This window comes from Pagrus major, chromosome 14, assembly GCF_040436345.1.
Source record: "Pagrus major chromosome 14, Pma_NU_1.0".
Taxonomy (NCBI): Eukaryota; Metazoa; Chordata; class Actinopteri; order Spariformes; family Sparidae; genus Pagrus; species Pagrus major.
Window position 1 is genome coordinate 9,842,014 of NC_133228.1, and position 16,860 is coordinate 9,858,873.

The following is a 16,860-nucleotide window of genomic DNA, read 5'->3' on the forward strand; positions in this document are numbered from 1 at the left end:
AGAGTGCTTTCCTCCATGCCTACCCTGTCTGTTTTAGCCCCAAGTGCATTTATTCCTACTGAAGAAGTAAATCTTTAAGAATTGGTGATTTAATACATTACTTATAAAAAATGCTCCATACTTTCCTTCAACAGTTGGACACTGTAGTTTTTAGCAAATGTGACTCAATCAGGAGTAAAGAGTCCACCTGTTGGGGACTACTTTCTGATGTGGATGAATGCACATTTGGTTAGTATTTGAGCAGCAGGACTGTGTATTTGGTTTCGACTAAAAATAAACTCCAGTGCCCACGTTTGTCACAATCAAAGAACATGTCGCCCAGTGCAACAGTGTGGCTCATTGATGTGTTTTTAATTGGTAGTTTTTTAAAACACTGGAGAGAATAAGCTATATCAGGCTTTAGCCACAATAGCAACTCCTGCCATTACAGTTGGATCATTTCATTGTTGGTTTTAATGTTTTCATGGAATTTGGTGGACTTAAGATGAAAGTTGTGTATTCTTATTTCTTCTTATTTTACATTGTCATCTAAATTATGACACCAGTAGTGCACAAGGCTCAGTGTCATGTGATAAATCCTGTATTTGTGATATTTTGTGGTATTTTCACAGCTTACTTAGATAAGTGTTTCACAGGAATAGTGTATATGGAGCATGATGGTAGCGTGCCAACTCATGGCCAACAGAGTACATAAATAGTCGGTGTTGACAAATGTTTTTTCTTCTCTCCAAGGGAACTGTTTCTGATTACTTTTCCCTTTGTGTCTCCACAGAAACCTGCTGGACAGGGATACCTTCTCCAAATCAGACCCAAGTAAGATCCACCACCTTTCTGTTTGTCTGTCACCAACATATGGGTTTCTATCTGTGCATGATTGTTCACAGAGGTTGAAAAATTTCTTGGCTCTATCTTTTTTGAGCTTCATAAAGTTATGGAAGTGATGGAAGGAAATTTGAAAAGTTTTATGTATATAGCCCAAGAGAGAAGGGCATAAGGCAAAAGGAAAGGAAATAAATGTATAAAAAGTAAAGTACAAATGATAAAAGAATGCAGAATATAAGGTGAACAAATGGAGCATGTGGGAGTGAGAAATCAATTAGGGACTGAAGGAAGGTCTTGTCTTTTGCAGTATGTAGTCGTGAGTCACTCCTCATGTGTAAGTGTTTTTTTCACTAAATGTGGGAGCTGGGCTCGAGGCAGGTCTGACTAATGCATGAGGCCAACAAAGAAGCTTCTCCCTATAGATTCTCAGAACAGGTGGTAACTCTCCTCAAGGTTAAAATTATCAACATTTTCAATATGCTTACTTCAGCTGTGGTGATTTCTCTTGCACTACTGTGGTAATCCTGTTATTATAACAGTGCCATTCGCCATTTATCTGAAGGATATAGAAGAGAAAGAAAGAGCACTGCTTCATTACCTGGCTGCTACTGGTGCTTTATAGGCTACTATTAGCAACCTGTGCTCCTAGCCTGCCAGTCTGTACTGATATTAGAGGAGCGTCACCAACTGCAGCAACTTCACTGCTGGACTTCAGTTCAGTTTTGGGCATATGCTATCAAATGGGGGGTGCAACACTGGAATATGTCAAAAAGTACGACTGTAATGCACAAATCAGCATTAAAAGGTTAACGTTATCTAGCTAGTTAACTACTAAGATATCAGCAAACTAGTGTTGATTGTTTTATGCTTGTTTCTAAAGAAAAGAACCATAATACATTAAAGCAACAGAGAGTTCTTATAACCCTTGGTTAGAGGTGTGCCTCTGAAAAATCTCCTTTTGGCGGACCATGTAGCCCTAACACTTCCTCATACCTGACTTTCAGCAAGATTCGGTACACCCTACTGCTAGGCGTGAACGCGCAAAACAGAGGGGTGCTGGGGGTGAGGGGTGTATTGGGAACGAGCCATGGAATACTTGAGTCACTGTTTCGATGACTTGACAGAAAAGTAATCACTTGAGACTCTACTTGGACTTATGATAAGGACTTGTGACTTGACTTCTCTTGAGATATAATGACTATAATGACTTGTCCGTGTAAATTTTTATGTTTTCAATTTAGTTATTTAGTGATGGGGAGGGAAAGGAAAATAAGAGACAAGCTTTTATAAAGTAATTTGTCATTTATGTTCATTCATTTATGACACTAAATAGCAATTATAATACAAGTTCAAATAATTCTCATACTTTTAAACAGGTATGAAAATAATTGTCCATTAATACCATTATTCGACAGGTACTAATGGCTTGTCTTTTCTCTTTATAAAGACCTGGAGTACCTTGACTAGAGAGTTGAGTTACATGTCTATGTGATCGTGTGTGTTAGGGAGTGTGGGTTGTGCATATTGTTATTGTTATCAAAGAAGATATTTTTTATTTTGAGATTATGATATCAGGATGACTTTTGGTGCTATATAATGACTCAACCAATACACACACTACACACACACTACACACACACACACTGTCTTTGCAAAACATAGCATGTCAGCACATTTACAGTAGCATGGGATAAAAATGACTCAAGGTGATGATGATGGCAGTGATGAACACGATGACGAGGATGACAGTGATTAGCATGATGACGATGAGGGGGAGGAGGAGGAGGAGGAAGGAGGAGGAGGAAGGAGCTCTGTGGGCTTTACCCGTACTCATCTCTTGTGCTGAGTAGCACTTGTGATTATGCTGAGCACGGTGTCTTCAGTCTCCTGATATGAACCAGTCTGACAGGGCTGAAGAACGATTGAGGATGTAAAAAAGAATATAAAATACTGGACATATAGAGGTAGCTTGGATCTGTCACTCACTGGCAAAAAATACCATTAAAACATAAAGAGCAGTGATCCAAAAAAAAAGGAAAGAAAAAGAAGGCTTTCTTGTGCAAGTGGAAAAATGACATAAAGTCCTACAGTACCTAAGCTGCCAGACTGTGAAGAAACTTTTCTCTTCTGTTATTGGTTCCCTAAAATATCACCATCTATTAGAGCACAAAGAAATATCTTGTGTGTCTGTGTGGGGGTGTGCACACTATATCCTTCAGTCACTTATGTGAAAAGAACATCAAAGGCCTCCTGAAATGAAGTGTTTGATGAGTGAGCTCAGTAATTTGCCTCTTAGTGAGTTGACTTGTTTCAGTAAATTGCTTAATGACCTTTAATGATGTCTTTCACCATCTGAAGATGGACAGGAATATAATATATATGTTAAGACTTCATGAATAAAAGTATTAGGTTCTTTGATGTTTTTCTCTAATTCCTGCATTTATGGTTCATTAGTCATATTCTGACGGATCTCATACAGCAAATACCATGGCATTTAAGTTTGTTTTTTCTTTCTTTATTTGCTCACAGAGTAATATTTGTCCATCCTTCCCCTTGTTAGCCCACTCACCAGTTCAGCAGTATGATTATAAAGAAAAATCCCATTGTGCAGTGGCCACGTAGTTGGTGAGAAAGTTTTGAGGAAAATGCCTTAGCAACTACAATAGATATTAGCATTGCTTTTAGCATGTTAAAGATTATGATATTTAATGTTATGTGATCATGTTATGTGTCTTTGTTTTTACAGTTTGTGTTCTCTACACACAAGGCATGGGCAACAAGGAGTGGAGAGAGGTGAGTGTGTATCAAAGAAGATGCAGTCAGGCTGCATTATAAATAAGAATATTAACAAAACTGCAATATGCCCGAGCGCAATATCCCAATCACAGACGCTGCAATATTTTGATAAAGGTGTGTGACAAAACATCATGGTAGTCATGGCTGTAATCACCAGTTTCATCCTGATATGATGACATCACAAAGTCTGCCACAATATGTTTTCCATTCAATTCAATTCAGGGGCCTGTAATCAATATGAGATGATATCATCTGCCCATTTAACACAATCAGTAACTGAAAAAGCTGCCACCACTTTCATTTCTGATTTTTGCCATGAAAGAAATACACATAAATAATTGTATAGCATTGTAACCAGTTAAGTACAGTAAAGTTTACGTTTAATGTACTCCACTAACACACAAAACTTGGCTTAACAATAACAACTTTTAACAACTTTATACCTTAATAATAATTGTCAGTGAGACAAAACAATCATCACTATTATTAGCTTTATCCTATGGCATTTTACATAGTGTAATTAGCCAAGCGGCTAGCAGACTTTTCCTCTACTAATAGCTAAACAAATTACACATATTATTTAAACTTTTCTTACTCATCACTGGTTTCAGTCACTGCATCAATCAACAGAACATCAGTGGCCACTTCATGTTGCGTCAGCAGCATCATCAATCTTCATCCAAAATGTAGGGTTAAAGTACAGCTGAAGCTGATTAGTTGAACAAATATTTGGTCATAAATCAGCTTTAATTGTGATAATAAACCCCACTTTGTGCTTGTAGACACATCCAGTACTAACAACTTGTTTATGAGCGTGTATGACTGTACTGGGCTCACCTGTGTGTTTCACAATAATAAATATTCATGAATGTAAATGAGGTTCAGATCTTGCAGGCTCAATCATTGGCAGATATTCATAGTTGTGAGTAGCCCGTCATCTGCATGCATTATTAATAAGCTAAGTTAAATGCCAAACCAGGGGCCTACTTGACCCCCATTGACTTGATACTTCAGCCGCTCTGCATTCATTAAAGCTATCGATGATGTGTCTCCTGATGGGGAAAGGCCTGCGGCTAATTAGTTATTCACATGAGTCCCTGCAATTTTACAAAGTGCCTGTAAAAGCTGTGATTTGAGTAAGATCAATGTTTTAATGTGTGGTGCTGCAGAAATAACAATTTTACATCAACTTGGAAGTCTTCAAAGATTATTTAGATTTGGTTCATCACATTCCTTTGTTGTACAACATTTAGAAAAGCAGAAATATTTTGGAGCAAAGCTTGTGTAATTTATCCAAGTGGTATTCTTATCCGTCTTTTATCTCACTTTTTTGTCCAGTTTGGAAGAACAGAGGTGATTGACAACACGCTAAACCCAGACTTTGTGCGGAAATTCATTTTGGACTACTTCTTTGAAGAGCGACAGAACCTCCGATTTGACCTGTAAGTAATACCTACACCTGTGTGTGTCTGTCATTGTGGTAAAAATGATAATGGTAATATTTATTGAGATTAATGCTTCGGGAACCAGACATTGTAAATGCAAAGTGACACTTGTGGTTCTGGAATTGATATTTGGTTTACTCAATGTTAGAAGCCTCTTCTCGAAAGCATCTCTTTCACATTATTAGCTCATAAAATGCAAACTGCGCTACCATTAGACCTTGGAAAGGCTCCAGATGTCACCTGCCAAATGAGGAATTATTTTTCGTTTTATAATTCTTCTATTCCAGAGCTACAAAAATGGTTGTTTATCTCAGATGTTTTTCTCTTAACTGTATATTTGGCATAGAACACAGTTTTCTAGTAAACTCTCTTTCTTTTAATTAACTTACATTAAGAGAAAGTTAAGTAGATTGCACAGTGAATCTGCCACTTGATAATATTAATTAATGCCACCTAATATTGGCTTATTATAAAACAAATGCTGGAAGAAGGACTTAATTTTAAACAAACATGCACTGAAACAGTGTAGAAATGTAAAAAAATTCGAACAATATTGCTTTTAACTGCATTATTTAGTATTTTAATGTGGATTTGTGCTGCATATTCATCTTCACGTCTTTTTTCCAAAAGTTCTTTTTTTACCTTGACACTGCCAGAGAGTGATTTATTGCACAGAAGTGCATTTAACTGGGGCAGCTTTATTTGTCTAGTTGCATTTGTGTGCTCCATATATTGGCTGATAAAAACTGTATTGGTATAAATATGTTGGTCCAGCATAATTTTTACTGCTGATATTTGGCACTTTGTACAAAATGCCACCCACATCCACATCCACATCCATACAATGAATTTTAAGGCATCAAATAGGATTTTCTTGGGCACTATGAGAGCATATTTTTAAAAAGCTTAACATGCTCTGCCTCTCTTTATAAGGTCTTAAAATACACATTGGTGTCAGTGTGGGCTTTAATTCGTGAAAGTAATGGCTGTTAGTATGAGCTTCAGAAAAGATAAATCAATGTATCCCAGTTGTTTGTCCCCAATTTAAAAGACTCAGGATTGACTCTCTTATTACTGATATCATCAATACCTCTCTGTATCATTAACCACTCAGTGTAAGACTCATTTAGTAAGGTTGGATCTCTGGATACTAGTGAGTACTGTAACTCATATCGGTATGTGTGATCTCTGTGTCTGGATCTCACACTTGATTCCTATGCATAGAAGCAAATGATCCTATCTCTAGGAGACAGTGGGTCGTTAGATTCATTAAGCAGACAGACTGCCTGTAGGTGAGGGGATTCTCTTTCTCAATTTGCTCTCAGATTGCATTACAGAGGGGATTTTAGTGGCTTTATTTTATTAAATGGAGACTAATTATATTATAATCTATGAACCAGGGCGCCAAACCGACAACCCAACCGGGAGCAGAAAGTTAGACTCTTTGAAGAGGAGTTAGTGTCTCTGCATATATTGTGTGCATTTGCCTGTGAGAGGTGGAGAGAGAGAGCAAGACAGAGACAAAATGCTTGATGTGCGTATTTGTGTGGGTGGAGGTATGTCTATATTTGTGCATCAGGCTTTCTGTATCCTTATTTTCCCCAGCTGTGAGGCAAGGCAGGTTTATTTATATAGCAACATTCAGACACAAGGCAATTCAAGGTGCTTTACAGAGCACATCAATACATAAAAAAAGACATTTAAAATAGCATCTAAAATACAATAAAAACAAAATGTGACAAATGAATAGTCAAGGATATAAAAACAAAAACAAACTGAATAGTTACAGATTTAAACTAAGCACTGTATCTGTTTTATTGGAAAGCTGCTTTATGATCATTGGTTCTCGTCTTATTGCAAACACATTTTCTGTAATGTGCTGCAATAGTCTAAATCTTCTCTTTGTGGACTGGGGGTAAGTATGGGGAGGTACAGGAAGTAGACATGTTGCCATTACTGCACTAATGTCCCGCTACAATATCTGTGCGTTTGAATGAATGAACTTTACTTTCTATGCAATTTCACATTTGACAGCAATGTCTAGGATGTCGGGAACAACCTGTACAGTTCTCCACTGCTCAGACAGAAGTGGCAAACTTCAACTTTGAAAAACAAAACCTGAATGTGAATCGCACAAGCCTTTAATTCATGAAGAGTGCCCCTGTCTGAGACCATACACTTTATATGGATTCACTGTGGGTGCAGAAGACCAAGAGCAACAACCTCAAAACAAGCAAACTGCACACTGAAAATAGAAAGCTACCCTAACCCCTAACCTGACTGCTAAAAGTACAAACCTAAACAAACCAGCAGCTGTTACCTTGTCTTTGTGGAGATGTAGCTGTTTTAATACCTGGGCTCACCACCCACACACAAATGTATGGAGTTCCCACAGCTACTATGCTGCACCCTGGGTTCAGCACCACCCAAGACAATTGTGATTGGTTTAAAGAAATACAAACATGATAAGGCAGAGCCTTCTCCAGTGCTGGCACAGGCATTATTCTACAAACTTATTTGCTTTACAGTTTGATTACAGATTCAGTGATCCACTTTTGATGCCACTCATGTGCCTCAAGTCTTGAAAAAGACTAGAAAAAAGGACAATGTGGTGAATTTGGCTTGTTTATTTGGCTGGATTGCCTCATTGAGGTCATGTGTCAGTGGATGATTGTTCGCTGTTACTTTTGGTACAGATAGTAACCCCGTCTATCCACACGTGTGCTGGTGATTCAGTGTCTCAGCTGGTCGCTCCGTCACAATACATACTCATCTCACAAGAGAAGTGTCACCGCTTCACGTGGACACTCACAAACAACAAAACCGATACGTGTGTGTGCCTTGTGTCTGCATTCTCACATACTGTGTGTGGCCATAGTGACAATGTTGTGTGCTTGTGCATGACGTGTTTCTGGCCATGTGTGCGGTTTAGTGACGGTAACCATAACAACCGGGGTTCCAGGGGATGGTGGGTGTGATATAGGAGTGGACAGATTTTCCTCAGGGAAAGAGAAGCATTTAACCTTTCATATCTACTCTGCCTGCTCCACTTGTGTGCTGCGCCATGTTATGACCCAGGATACATTATCACATACAATTGGACTGGTATCAACCTGTTAAATAATTTTTCTGAAATGTACAAAAATAGAACATTTCAGTTTGTTTTGTTGTTGCCTTGTGTATGAATGTATGAGTGCATGCCTCTGTGCTTGCTGTCTCTTGAGTGGTTTTCTGAATGGAACTGAGAATCTGAGGAACAAAACAGCGCACTGGCTTTTTGTGAGTCTTTTTTTGTGTGTGATGCTAGTGTCGTGCAGTGCTTGCATCCCTGTTATAGAAACATGCATGTCTTTTTGTCTGTGAATGTGTTTGCGCGTACGTGTGTTTTGGTTGAACTTGCTGTCCCTCTCATCTCTGACAGCCATAGATAGCTGGCGCTGCCGGCCTGCAGAGTGTAACACAGTCTGCGATGATGGCAGATGAAAGAATGTTTCCTCCCTCAGGCACATCAAGATGGGATCTGTATGGAAAAAAACTGTAACAGTGCAAAGGTTAAGAAAGTGGTACAGTAAGTCCCCTGAATATGAATTATGAGACTGAATCATGTGTAATAACCAGCTCTGCAAGTTTGTATCTTCATTTATAGAGTGTGGATTTGAAAACAGTATCAATTTATTATCAGTATAACAACTTGTAAAACTATTACTGCTCCTACTAATAATTTTTTGCTCTAGATATTAAAGTTCCCGCAAGGATGAATCCTACTATCTATGGTGATCACTTCATTTTCCTTGTTGCACCACAACGGGCTCAAAGTTTTAACATTTTAGACATTAGGCCTGATCAATATAAAGGAATTCAGTGACAACTTCTCAAACTTAAGCTGTTTTTTTTGTTTCAGCTCACTTTCAGCCGTGTCCCTAGCTGTACATGGCTCTTCTTTTCTTGTGTGAAATCGTCAACACCACCTTTGACATTTTCTCTGTCTCACTCTCTTGTGTTTTTTTCTCAAAACAAAGAAAACACCTCTGGTATCCACTTGGTCCATCCTGCTTGTTTGCAGACTTACTTGCGCCTCAGCTGTAAATTGCAGGATCACTTACATCAAGTCACTCATTTCAACTGTACCATATGGAGGCTCTTTGTGTGATGATTTGCCATCACTTTTGCAGAAGTTGAAGCAGTTATTTGTAGCATTTGGCTCAGGTTGCATGTCCTGTGTCAATCAAGTTTTTGGGTTTGCTCCTATTATCCAACAACACATGTGCCAGGTGCACTGTAGACTCAAATTACCCATAGGTGCATTCATGTCTGTTTGTCTACTGTGTTGTCTGTCCTCAGCAATAAAAAACACAGCTGGACACAAAAAAACAGTTAAGATGATATCATGGAGCGCAAACCCTTTCTATTCATACTTATGTTTATATGCCTTAAGGCAGAGCCTAGCTACTGACAGACTGACTAACTAATGAAGATGTTTCCTGAGAGGGCTAGGCAATATATCGATATTATATCACTATCAAATTTTACTTTGTCAAGCACTTTGGTTAATGGCCTGCAAAACTACTGACTTTCCCATCAGCCTCATCTTTGCGTTTTGTTCTAATCAGCAAAATATTAGCATGCTAACACACTAAGATAAGACATTAAACATCTACATGCTAAAATTGTCATTGTGAGCAAGTTAGCATGATAATCTGAGCATTTAGCTGTGCTCAAGTACAGCCTGACAGAGCTGTACAAAGGAGCAACAGAGCCATATACAAGTATATCAAGGTCAAGGTCTTTCATTCATCAGTTTATTAGTTCATGATTTTGCACTCTGCATTATAATATATACAATAAACTAGGGATGCTCCGATCAGGGTTTTTTGCCCCCGATACGAGTCCGAGTCCTTTGATTTTTGAGTATCTGCCGATACCGAGTCCCGATCCGATACTCTTATAATACATTTAAAAAATTAAAAAGATCATGGAGCGGACATGGTGCGCCACAACTCGCCACTCCGCTTCAAAACAAACTGGCGTGCTGGTCTTCTGCGCATGCGCATGTCGTAAACGGTGGTAGTAAATACTCATTTTATTTTTTTTATTTTGAATCACCAATAGCCCATATATCAACAATCTAATACAAATAATGACTAAATAAATATATATAAAACCGATCTCTGATCGGGTCGTAACGTCCGAGTCCCGATCGAGTCTTCAGTGGCGTGATCGGCCCCGATTTCCGAGTCACGTGATCGGATCGGTACAACCCTACAATAAACAATATATATACAATTACAGTAACTTGAATGGAGAGTTTATGTTGACACTGGGGGATTTGTTTGATTTGATTGTCTGATTGTATGCTAAACCAAGCGAAAAGAGAAAAATAAAGGATTTAGATTAAAACAGAAAAACTGATAAATAAAATAGTACCTCCCTCTGAGTCAGTGCGGACCCTTTGTTGATAGTGAGGCCTTTCTCCTTTAGGAGTGTCTGTATGGTTTGTCCAGTTAGATGGTAGAGACACAGAGAACAAGTCTGATGATAAGATTGTATTTAATCATTTTGAACACTTAGTCATGCTTTTGGATTCAGATTAATTTAAAATACTAATTAGTGTGCAACACATGGGCGCGCGCGCGCACACACACACACACACACACACACACACACACACACACACACACACACACACACACAGGCACATGCAGGATGTACATTATCCTAAACAGTTCTGTAAAGTAACTGAATTGCCCCTCATTTCTTCCTCAGAATATCATGCATCAAAGGGCAATCCATTTTAAGTGGGGGGTGAAATGACCTGAGCTGTGAAATGACCTCAAATTGCAGAGTGAATGGTTGTCTGATTGCTTCTCGTTCTTTAGAGTAGCCTCTGCACTGGAGGGGCCATTTCTGGACAATTTTGTATCGCTGTAAGTGTTGCCTGTATGAAGAACCCTGCAGGTGAAATGAAGGAATAAAAGTGTGTAAAAATATTCAAACACATGATAAAATACCACAATAGCACACAGAAACTCACACTAATGAGAAAAGACGAAAACATAAACGAGAATAGACATTTATTTACTTATTTACTCACTAGCACAATATTTCTTGCTTTCTCCTTGTCCCTTTTTCACGTGCACACACACATATACTCTCACAATCTTCTGTATGACTGCCAATTAGCCCAGTTAGTGTCACTTTAATGGAGGATGCCTGTAAACCTGTGATGCTGGGTAGTGAAATACCCCAAGCCTCTGGTGAGATCATCTGCGACAAGCTGCTTGCTGATTTACTCTATCTGTAATCCCTGTCGTGTTCCCAGCTGAGCTCCTGTCACCCTCCATTGCTTCCTAATGCATTGACTCTTGCTCTCTTTTCTTTTTTTCTATAGGTATGATGTCGACTCGAAGAGTGCCAACCTGTCAAAACACGTGAGTACCAAAACCTGTCTTGGTAAAGTGTGTTTTTGTGAAGGCATGTATATTTGTATTTCTTTCTCTTTTTTTGCACACTTTCGCTGATTTTCTTTCTGTGGGTTTGGAGGAGTGTTTGTGTGAGCATGATTGCTGTCCTTGGTATTATTAGCCTCATTTCAGGCCTCAAAACAGTAATTTGGCCATTACAATGAGTGTGTTTATCATCTAATGTAATAGGACTGACGGCCCATAGCTAATTTAGAATTTAAATAAACATTGATTTCCCCTGTTCACCCTGCTTTTTTGCAGCGATAGCAGTGATTAGCATAACGGTAATTAGGAACAACAATGCGATACACTTGGTCTTTGCCTGCAACCAGTAATAGCTGTGTCCTGCCTATTGCATCATGGGGATTGCAGTTCAAACGGTCTGATGCAGCTCACTTGGAAAGGTTTTCCTTAGAGTGTTGGACTAGATATTAATGCCATCATATGTTGCTATTATGTTATTTTTTTTTTTCTGCTATGGCCAGCAAACTACCCACCACCACACAAAGGGGATCTACTAAGATCCCAAATTGCTTGTACTAATCTGCGTGGCAATCTAGAAGTTTGCGTGTGGGGTTGAACCGCGGTTTGCGGGCGATTTACTAAGAGTGATTGCGTAAATGACAACAGGCGCAAACGTGTTGGAGACACGCCTATTTAAATGAGGGTTTAGCGTGTTTCATGGTTTTCAGCATGGCGAGTTTGAGAGAGTGAAAGCGCAAAGTGAAATTCGACCCTTTGGAATTAGAAGTGTTGGTAGAGGAAGCAAATAAACACTTCAATGAGCTGCAGCAAAGGAATCTGATGGTTGTGCAAAGGAACGCCGTGTGGGAGAAAATCTGTGAAAAAGTTAATGCTGTTGGAAAAAACAGGCAAACAGTGGATGAAGTGAAAAGGAGATACCAAGACATCAGAAGAAGAACAAAAGAAAAATTGGCGTATAATAAAAGGTCTGCAAATAAAACAGGCTTCCATTGTTTCGGAGTCTCCTTCTTGCAACAATAACCGCAGCCATGTGTGCGCAATTACGCATACAAACCGTTTGCACCTCCCTTTGAGACGTGTTAAATATAGAAGCAGTTTCTATTAGCAAAATTGCTTTCAGGTTTGATAAATCACTTTGCGTGTGCTAAATTAATATATTTACATTTTCTCCACCCAGAACACGCACAATTGCGTGTAAACGCCCCATATTGCATATTCATTGCTGCAAACATACTAACTGGATGCAGACGTGCTATTTTGCACCTTTGACAGACGCAACCCTTTTTGCGCACTGTTAGTAAATCAGTTTGTACAATTTTTTGCGTGTGAAAGGAGTTTGCACACGTTTTAATACACGCAAACCTTTAGTAGATCCGGCCCAAAGTCCACTAAAAAGTCATACTAAGAAGAAAACGAAGGTTTTATCAGCGGCATGTCATTAGTCGAAACGAAATTACGACCAAAGCCAGGCTGGCACCTGAATAAACATCGGATACGCGTTCGACTGATGGAGGCAGCTTCAACTTGAATTGGGACTGAAAACAGATGCTGACATGCTCATTTCCTAGTAACCAGGTAAGAAAACATTACAGGTCATGTTTAGAGCTTGATTTGAAAATCATATGAGATCACGAGGACTCGGAGTGACCTAACGTGCAAAGTAGCGTTAGCTGCAAACATGTAACTTAGTCCACTGCTGTGTAACACTGAATAGTTACAGACTGCGCATTTTCCACGGTCCTTTAGTCTGAAACCGAATAGTTAGAAATATGTCCCTTTATATATGGGACCGAAAGCCCAACCTGTTATCCGGGAGGTGACGTTAGCAGCTGGATGTAGCCACAGGCTAACGGTTTGTTTGTGTCTGTGTAGCAACATTAGGCCCTTACACACAGCAATCCCGTATCAGAGACGATATTTCTGTCCCCCAATATGCCGTCTTTGCTTTCCGCACTTGTGTGTCGCTACACACAGCGAGCCGGTGTTGTGCCAATGTAGGTATCCCCGACAGAAACTGTTTCCCCTGGCCGCGGGAGCGTGCATTCATTCAGCGAAGGCGGAGAAACAGCGCTGTGCTTGTTTTCACCCAAGAAAATTAAAACTAACAACAATTTCATTGTTTAATTCAATGTTCTGGTGTTGTAATTATCTACAAGGTTTTGCAACATGGCCCACCCATCAAAATAACTGCTTTTATTCTCTTGTATGTCGTAATGTCGTACTACGTACTGAACGGAAAAACCAAGGCAATAATTTCCTCATGTGATTGACATATAACACGCTGTAATTCAAGTCCTGGTATGGAATTTGTCGAACTAAATAAACGTCGATATCCAAAATCAAGATCACTGTGATTGTTCTTCAATTCTTCAATTACGTCTATTAAATCTACTTCACTCGAAATGTACTATAATGGACAGATGAAGCCTGACATTTGAATGATTTATTTTATGTGTACTTCAGATACTACTCTATAACCTCTGTGGTTATGAACAAGTTTCCTCTATTCTAGCCAAAGATATGGGGGGAAACATGTTATTTCAGACTGTCAACCTGTCTGCCAGAATTTGTATCCCCCCCTCAAAATGGACAGATGAAGCCTGACCATCAAATGATTTATTTTTTTAGAACAAGTTTCTTCTCTTCTAGCCAAAGATATGGGGGGATACAACCTCTGTGATTATGAACAAGTTTCTTCTCTTCTAGCCAAAGACACAGGGGGATACAAATTCTGGCAGACAGGTTAACAGTCTGAAATAATATGTTTCCCCCCATCAAAATGGACAGATACATATTATTTCAGACTGTCAACCTGTCTGCCAGAATTTGTATCCCCCCATATCTTCGGCTAGAAGAGAAGAAACGTGTTCATAATCACAGAGGTTATAGAGTAGTATCTGAAGTACACGTAAAATAAATCATTTGATGGTCAGGCTTCATCTGTCCATTTTGAGGGGGGGATACAAATTCTGGCAGACAGGTTGACAGTCTGAAATAATATGTTCTCCCCCCCCCCATATCTTTGGCTAGAAGAGAAGAAACTTGTTCATAATCACAGAGGTTATAGAGTAGTATCTGAAGTACACATAAAATAAATCATTCAAAGGTCAGGCTTCATCTGTCTATTATAGTACATTTCGAGTGAAGTAGATTTAATAGAAGTAATTGAAGCCAGAAAACAATCACAGTGATCTTGATTTTGGATATCAACGTTTATTTAGTTCGACAAATTCCATACTAGGACTTGAATTACAGCAATTATTGCCTTGGTTTTTCCATCCGGCATGTACTATTGAGTCTTATTTCTTGATCCTGCCCCAAGTTCCTTTAATAAGTACTGTATAAGTCTTTATTAAAGACTATCTGGATGGACGTTATAAAGTTGCAACTGATGTTTTTAAACCTTTACAATTGTTTGATAAATGGTTTATAAAGTTTTTTGTTGTTTGTTAACACTCAGATAACTATTAACTAAAGTATAATAAACTATAAATTCACCATCTATTCATGATGGAGAGTGTGTTTAGCTTAGCATTTTAGCAAGACTAAAACAGGGTGAAAAGCTATCCTGGCTCTGTACAATGGTATAACAAAATGTGTCTACCAGCTCCTCTAATGCTCACTGATTAACATGTTGTATCTTATTTGTTTAACCGACCAAAACCAAAGTGAATAAAAGACAGCTCACTGTTTCACAGGGGTTAAATGTCCAACTATTTCTTGGATCCAGGATAAGTTTCCAGGCAACCAGCAAAATCTCCTTGTATAGCTTTTACACTTTGGTACAGATTCAATAATTGAGATACGATGTGTTAATTAGTGAGCTTTAGAGTTTTTGACCTTCAGACTGTCAGTCTAATTGTTTACCCTGTTTCCAGTCTTTATGCTAAGCTGGGTTAGCTTGCTGCAGGTGGTAGACATTTACTCAGTGCAGATTTGAAGGTATCAGTCTTTTTTATCTAACTCTGAAAGAAACTGAATAAGTGTACCTCCCAAAATGTCCAATTTTGTATCTGTTATCGTGCAACAATAGAGGAACCATCTTAATTTCATCCATTCACTGTCTGTAATCTTGTGTACACATGCCTGTTTTCAGGAAGTCGGCTTTCCAGTGATATCTGAGACATGTTTGGCCAGGCGTGTGCTTTGGTGATGGCCAATACTGACCTGGACTTCAGCTGTCCAATGCAAATATATCACAGCAGCAATTAAAATGATGGAAGGCAAAAAAACTATTCGTGTGAAAAAACTAATTTCAAGTAGGGCTTACTTGACTTTTGTGTTCCAGTCTGCCTCTGTGCAGTGCTCCAAACAGACAACATTCTCCACCCTTTAGCTCTTATCAGTGTTTACTGTTCAGTGTCCAGCCCAACCAGTCTGCCCACATATCTGATGACATAGACACACACCATCACTGACTGTGTGTCATTTGGAGAAATAGAAAGAGGTGGGACTTATTGGAAGAAACAGTCAGAGATGAGAAATTTGTGATCTCAGGCTTTAAGCATGTTTCAACCCAAATGTCTGCATTTGTCTTCAAACGCATACAGTGCTATTAAAAACAATAAAATAAAAGACTTTGTATTGCAAATGCTTTCTTTATAGCACAGAACTAAACAATAAGTTGTAATGACAGAACTGCGCTCAGACATGCTTTTTGTCCTCTGGCAATGATAATGCTACAATGCTAATGTTCATCTGCTATCCAGGGAGGATAAACAATGACTGCTTCTTTAGACTTACAAAGTGTGGACTACTAAATGTGACTGTGGACTACATTTCTACACTATGGCATCAAATCACATGCATTTTTTCTGGCATTTTTTCATATCATAAAGCCATTTAATGACCTCAGGGGAAGAAATATAATATTTGTAATTAAGACCTCTGTAGAAGCACAGGAAATGCTGCTTAAATGCTTGTAATTTGTGAAATTTCATAAATGTTGCATGTACCTCTTGAAATGGACAACCACAGAAAGTGTATTTTATTTAGCTCAGTATCATCATGTGGCTAAAGACTGAATGCTGCAATGCAATGCAATTTACAGTATGTACAGTCATATTGATTTCAATGCTGGAGTAAGTGGTGGGTTTTCATGTTTAGACCTTTAATTACAAGCCACATATACTTTAAAGTACTGCTCGAAGCTTATCATCATTTTTTTAATTGATTTCCCACCCTCAAGGCAATTTCAGAGACTTGAAGCCAGAGATAGGTTATCTATCGCGAAACATTTTTTTCAGCATTTTAATTGTTAGTAGTTGTGTATTTATGTGCTAGAAAGAAGGTCTGGTTTCAGAGGCATCAAAGCTGTTGGCGCTCCTAAATGTGACTCTTACTGGAAGGAA

The 16,860-nt window shown here is 38.7% G+C and overlaps 1 protein-coding gene across 1 annotated transcript in view; it reads left to right on the forward strand.

The window, feature by feature from the left end:
* The window catches only part of LOC141008100 (copine-8), a 101,231-nt gene that overhangs the window by 26,140 nt on the left and 58,231 nt on the right, over positions 1–16,860 (forward strand). Inside the window, exons 2-5 of the mRNA XM_073480313.1 lie at positions 773–813; positions 3,569–3,615; positions 4,957–5,060; positions 11,452–11,491. Of these exons, the coding sequence (XP_073336414.1) occupies positions 773–813; positions 3,569–3,615; positions 4,957–5,060; positions 11,452–11,491 (232 nt within the window). The remainder of the gene's footprint in view (positions 1–772; positions 814–3,568; positions 3,616–4,956; positions 5,061–11,451; positions 11,492–16,860) is intronic.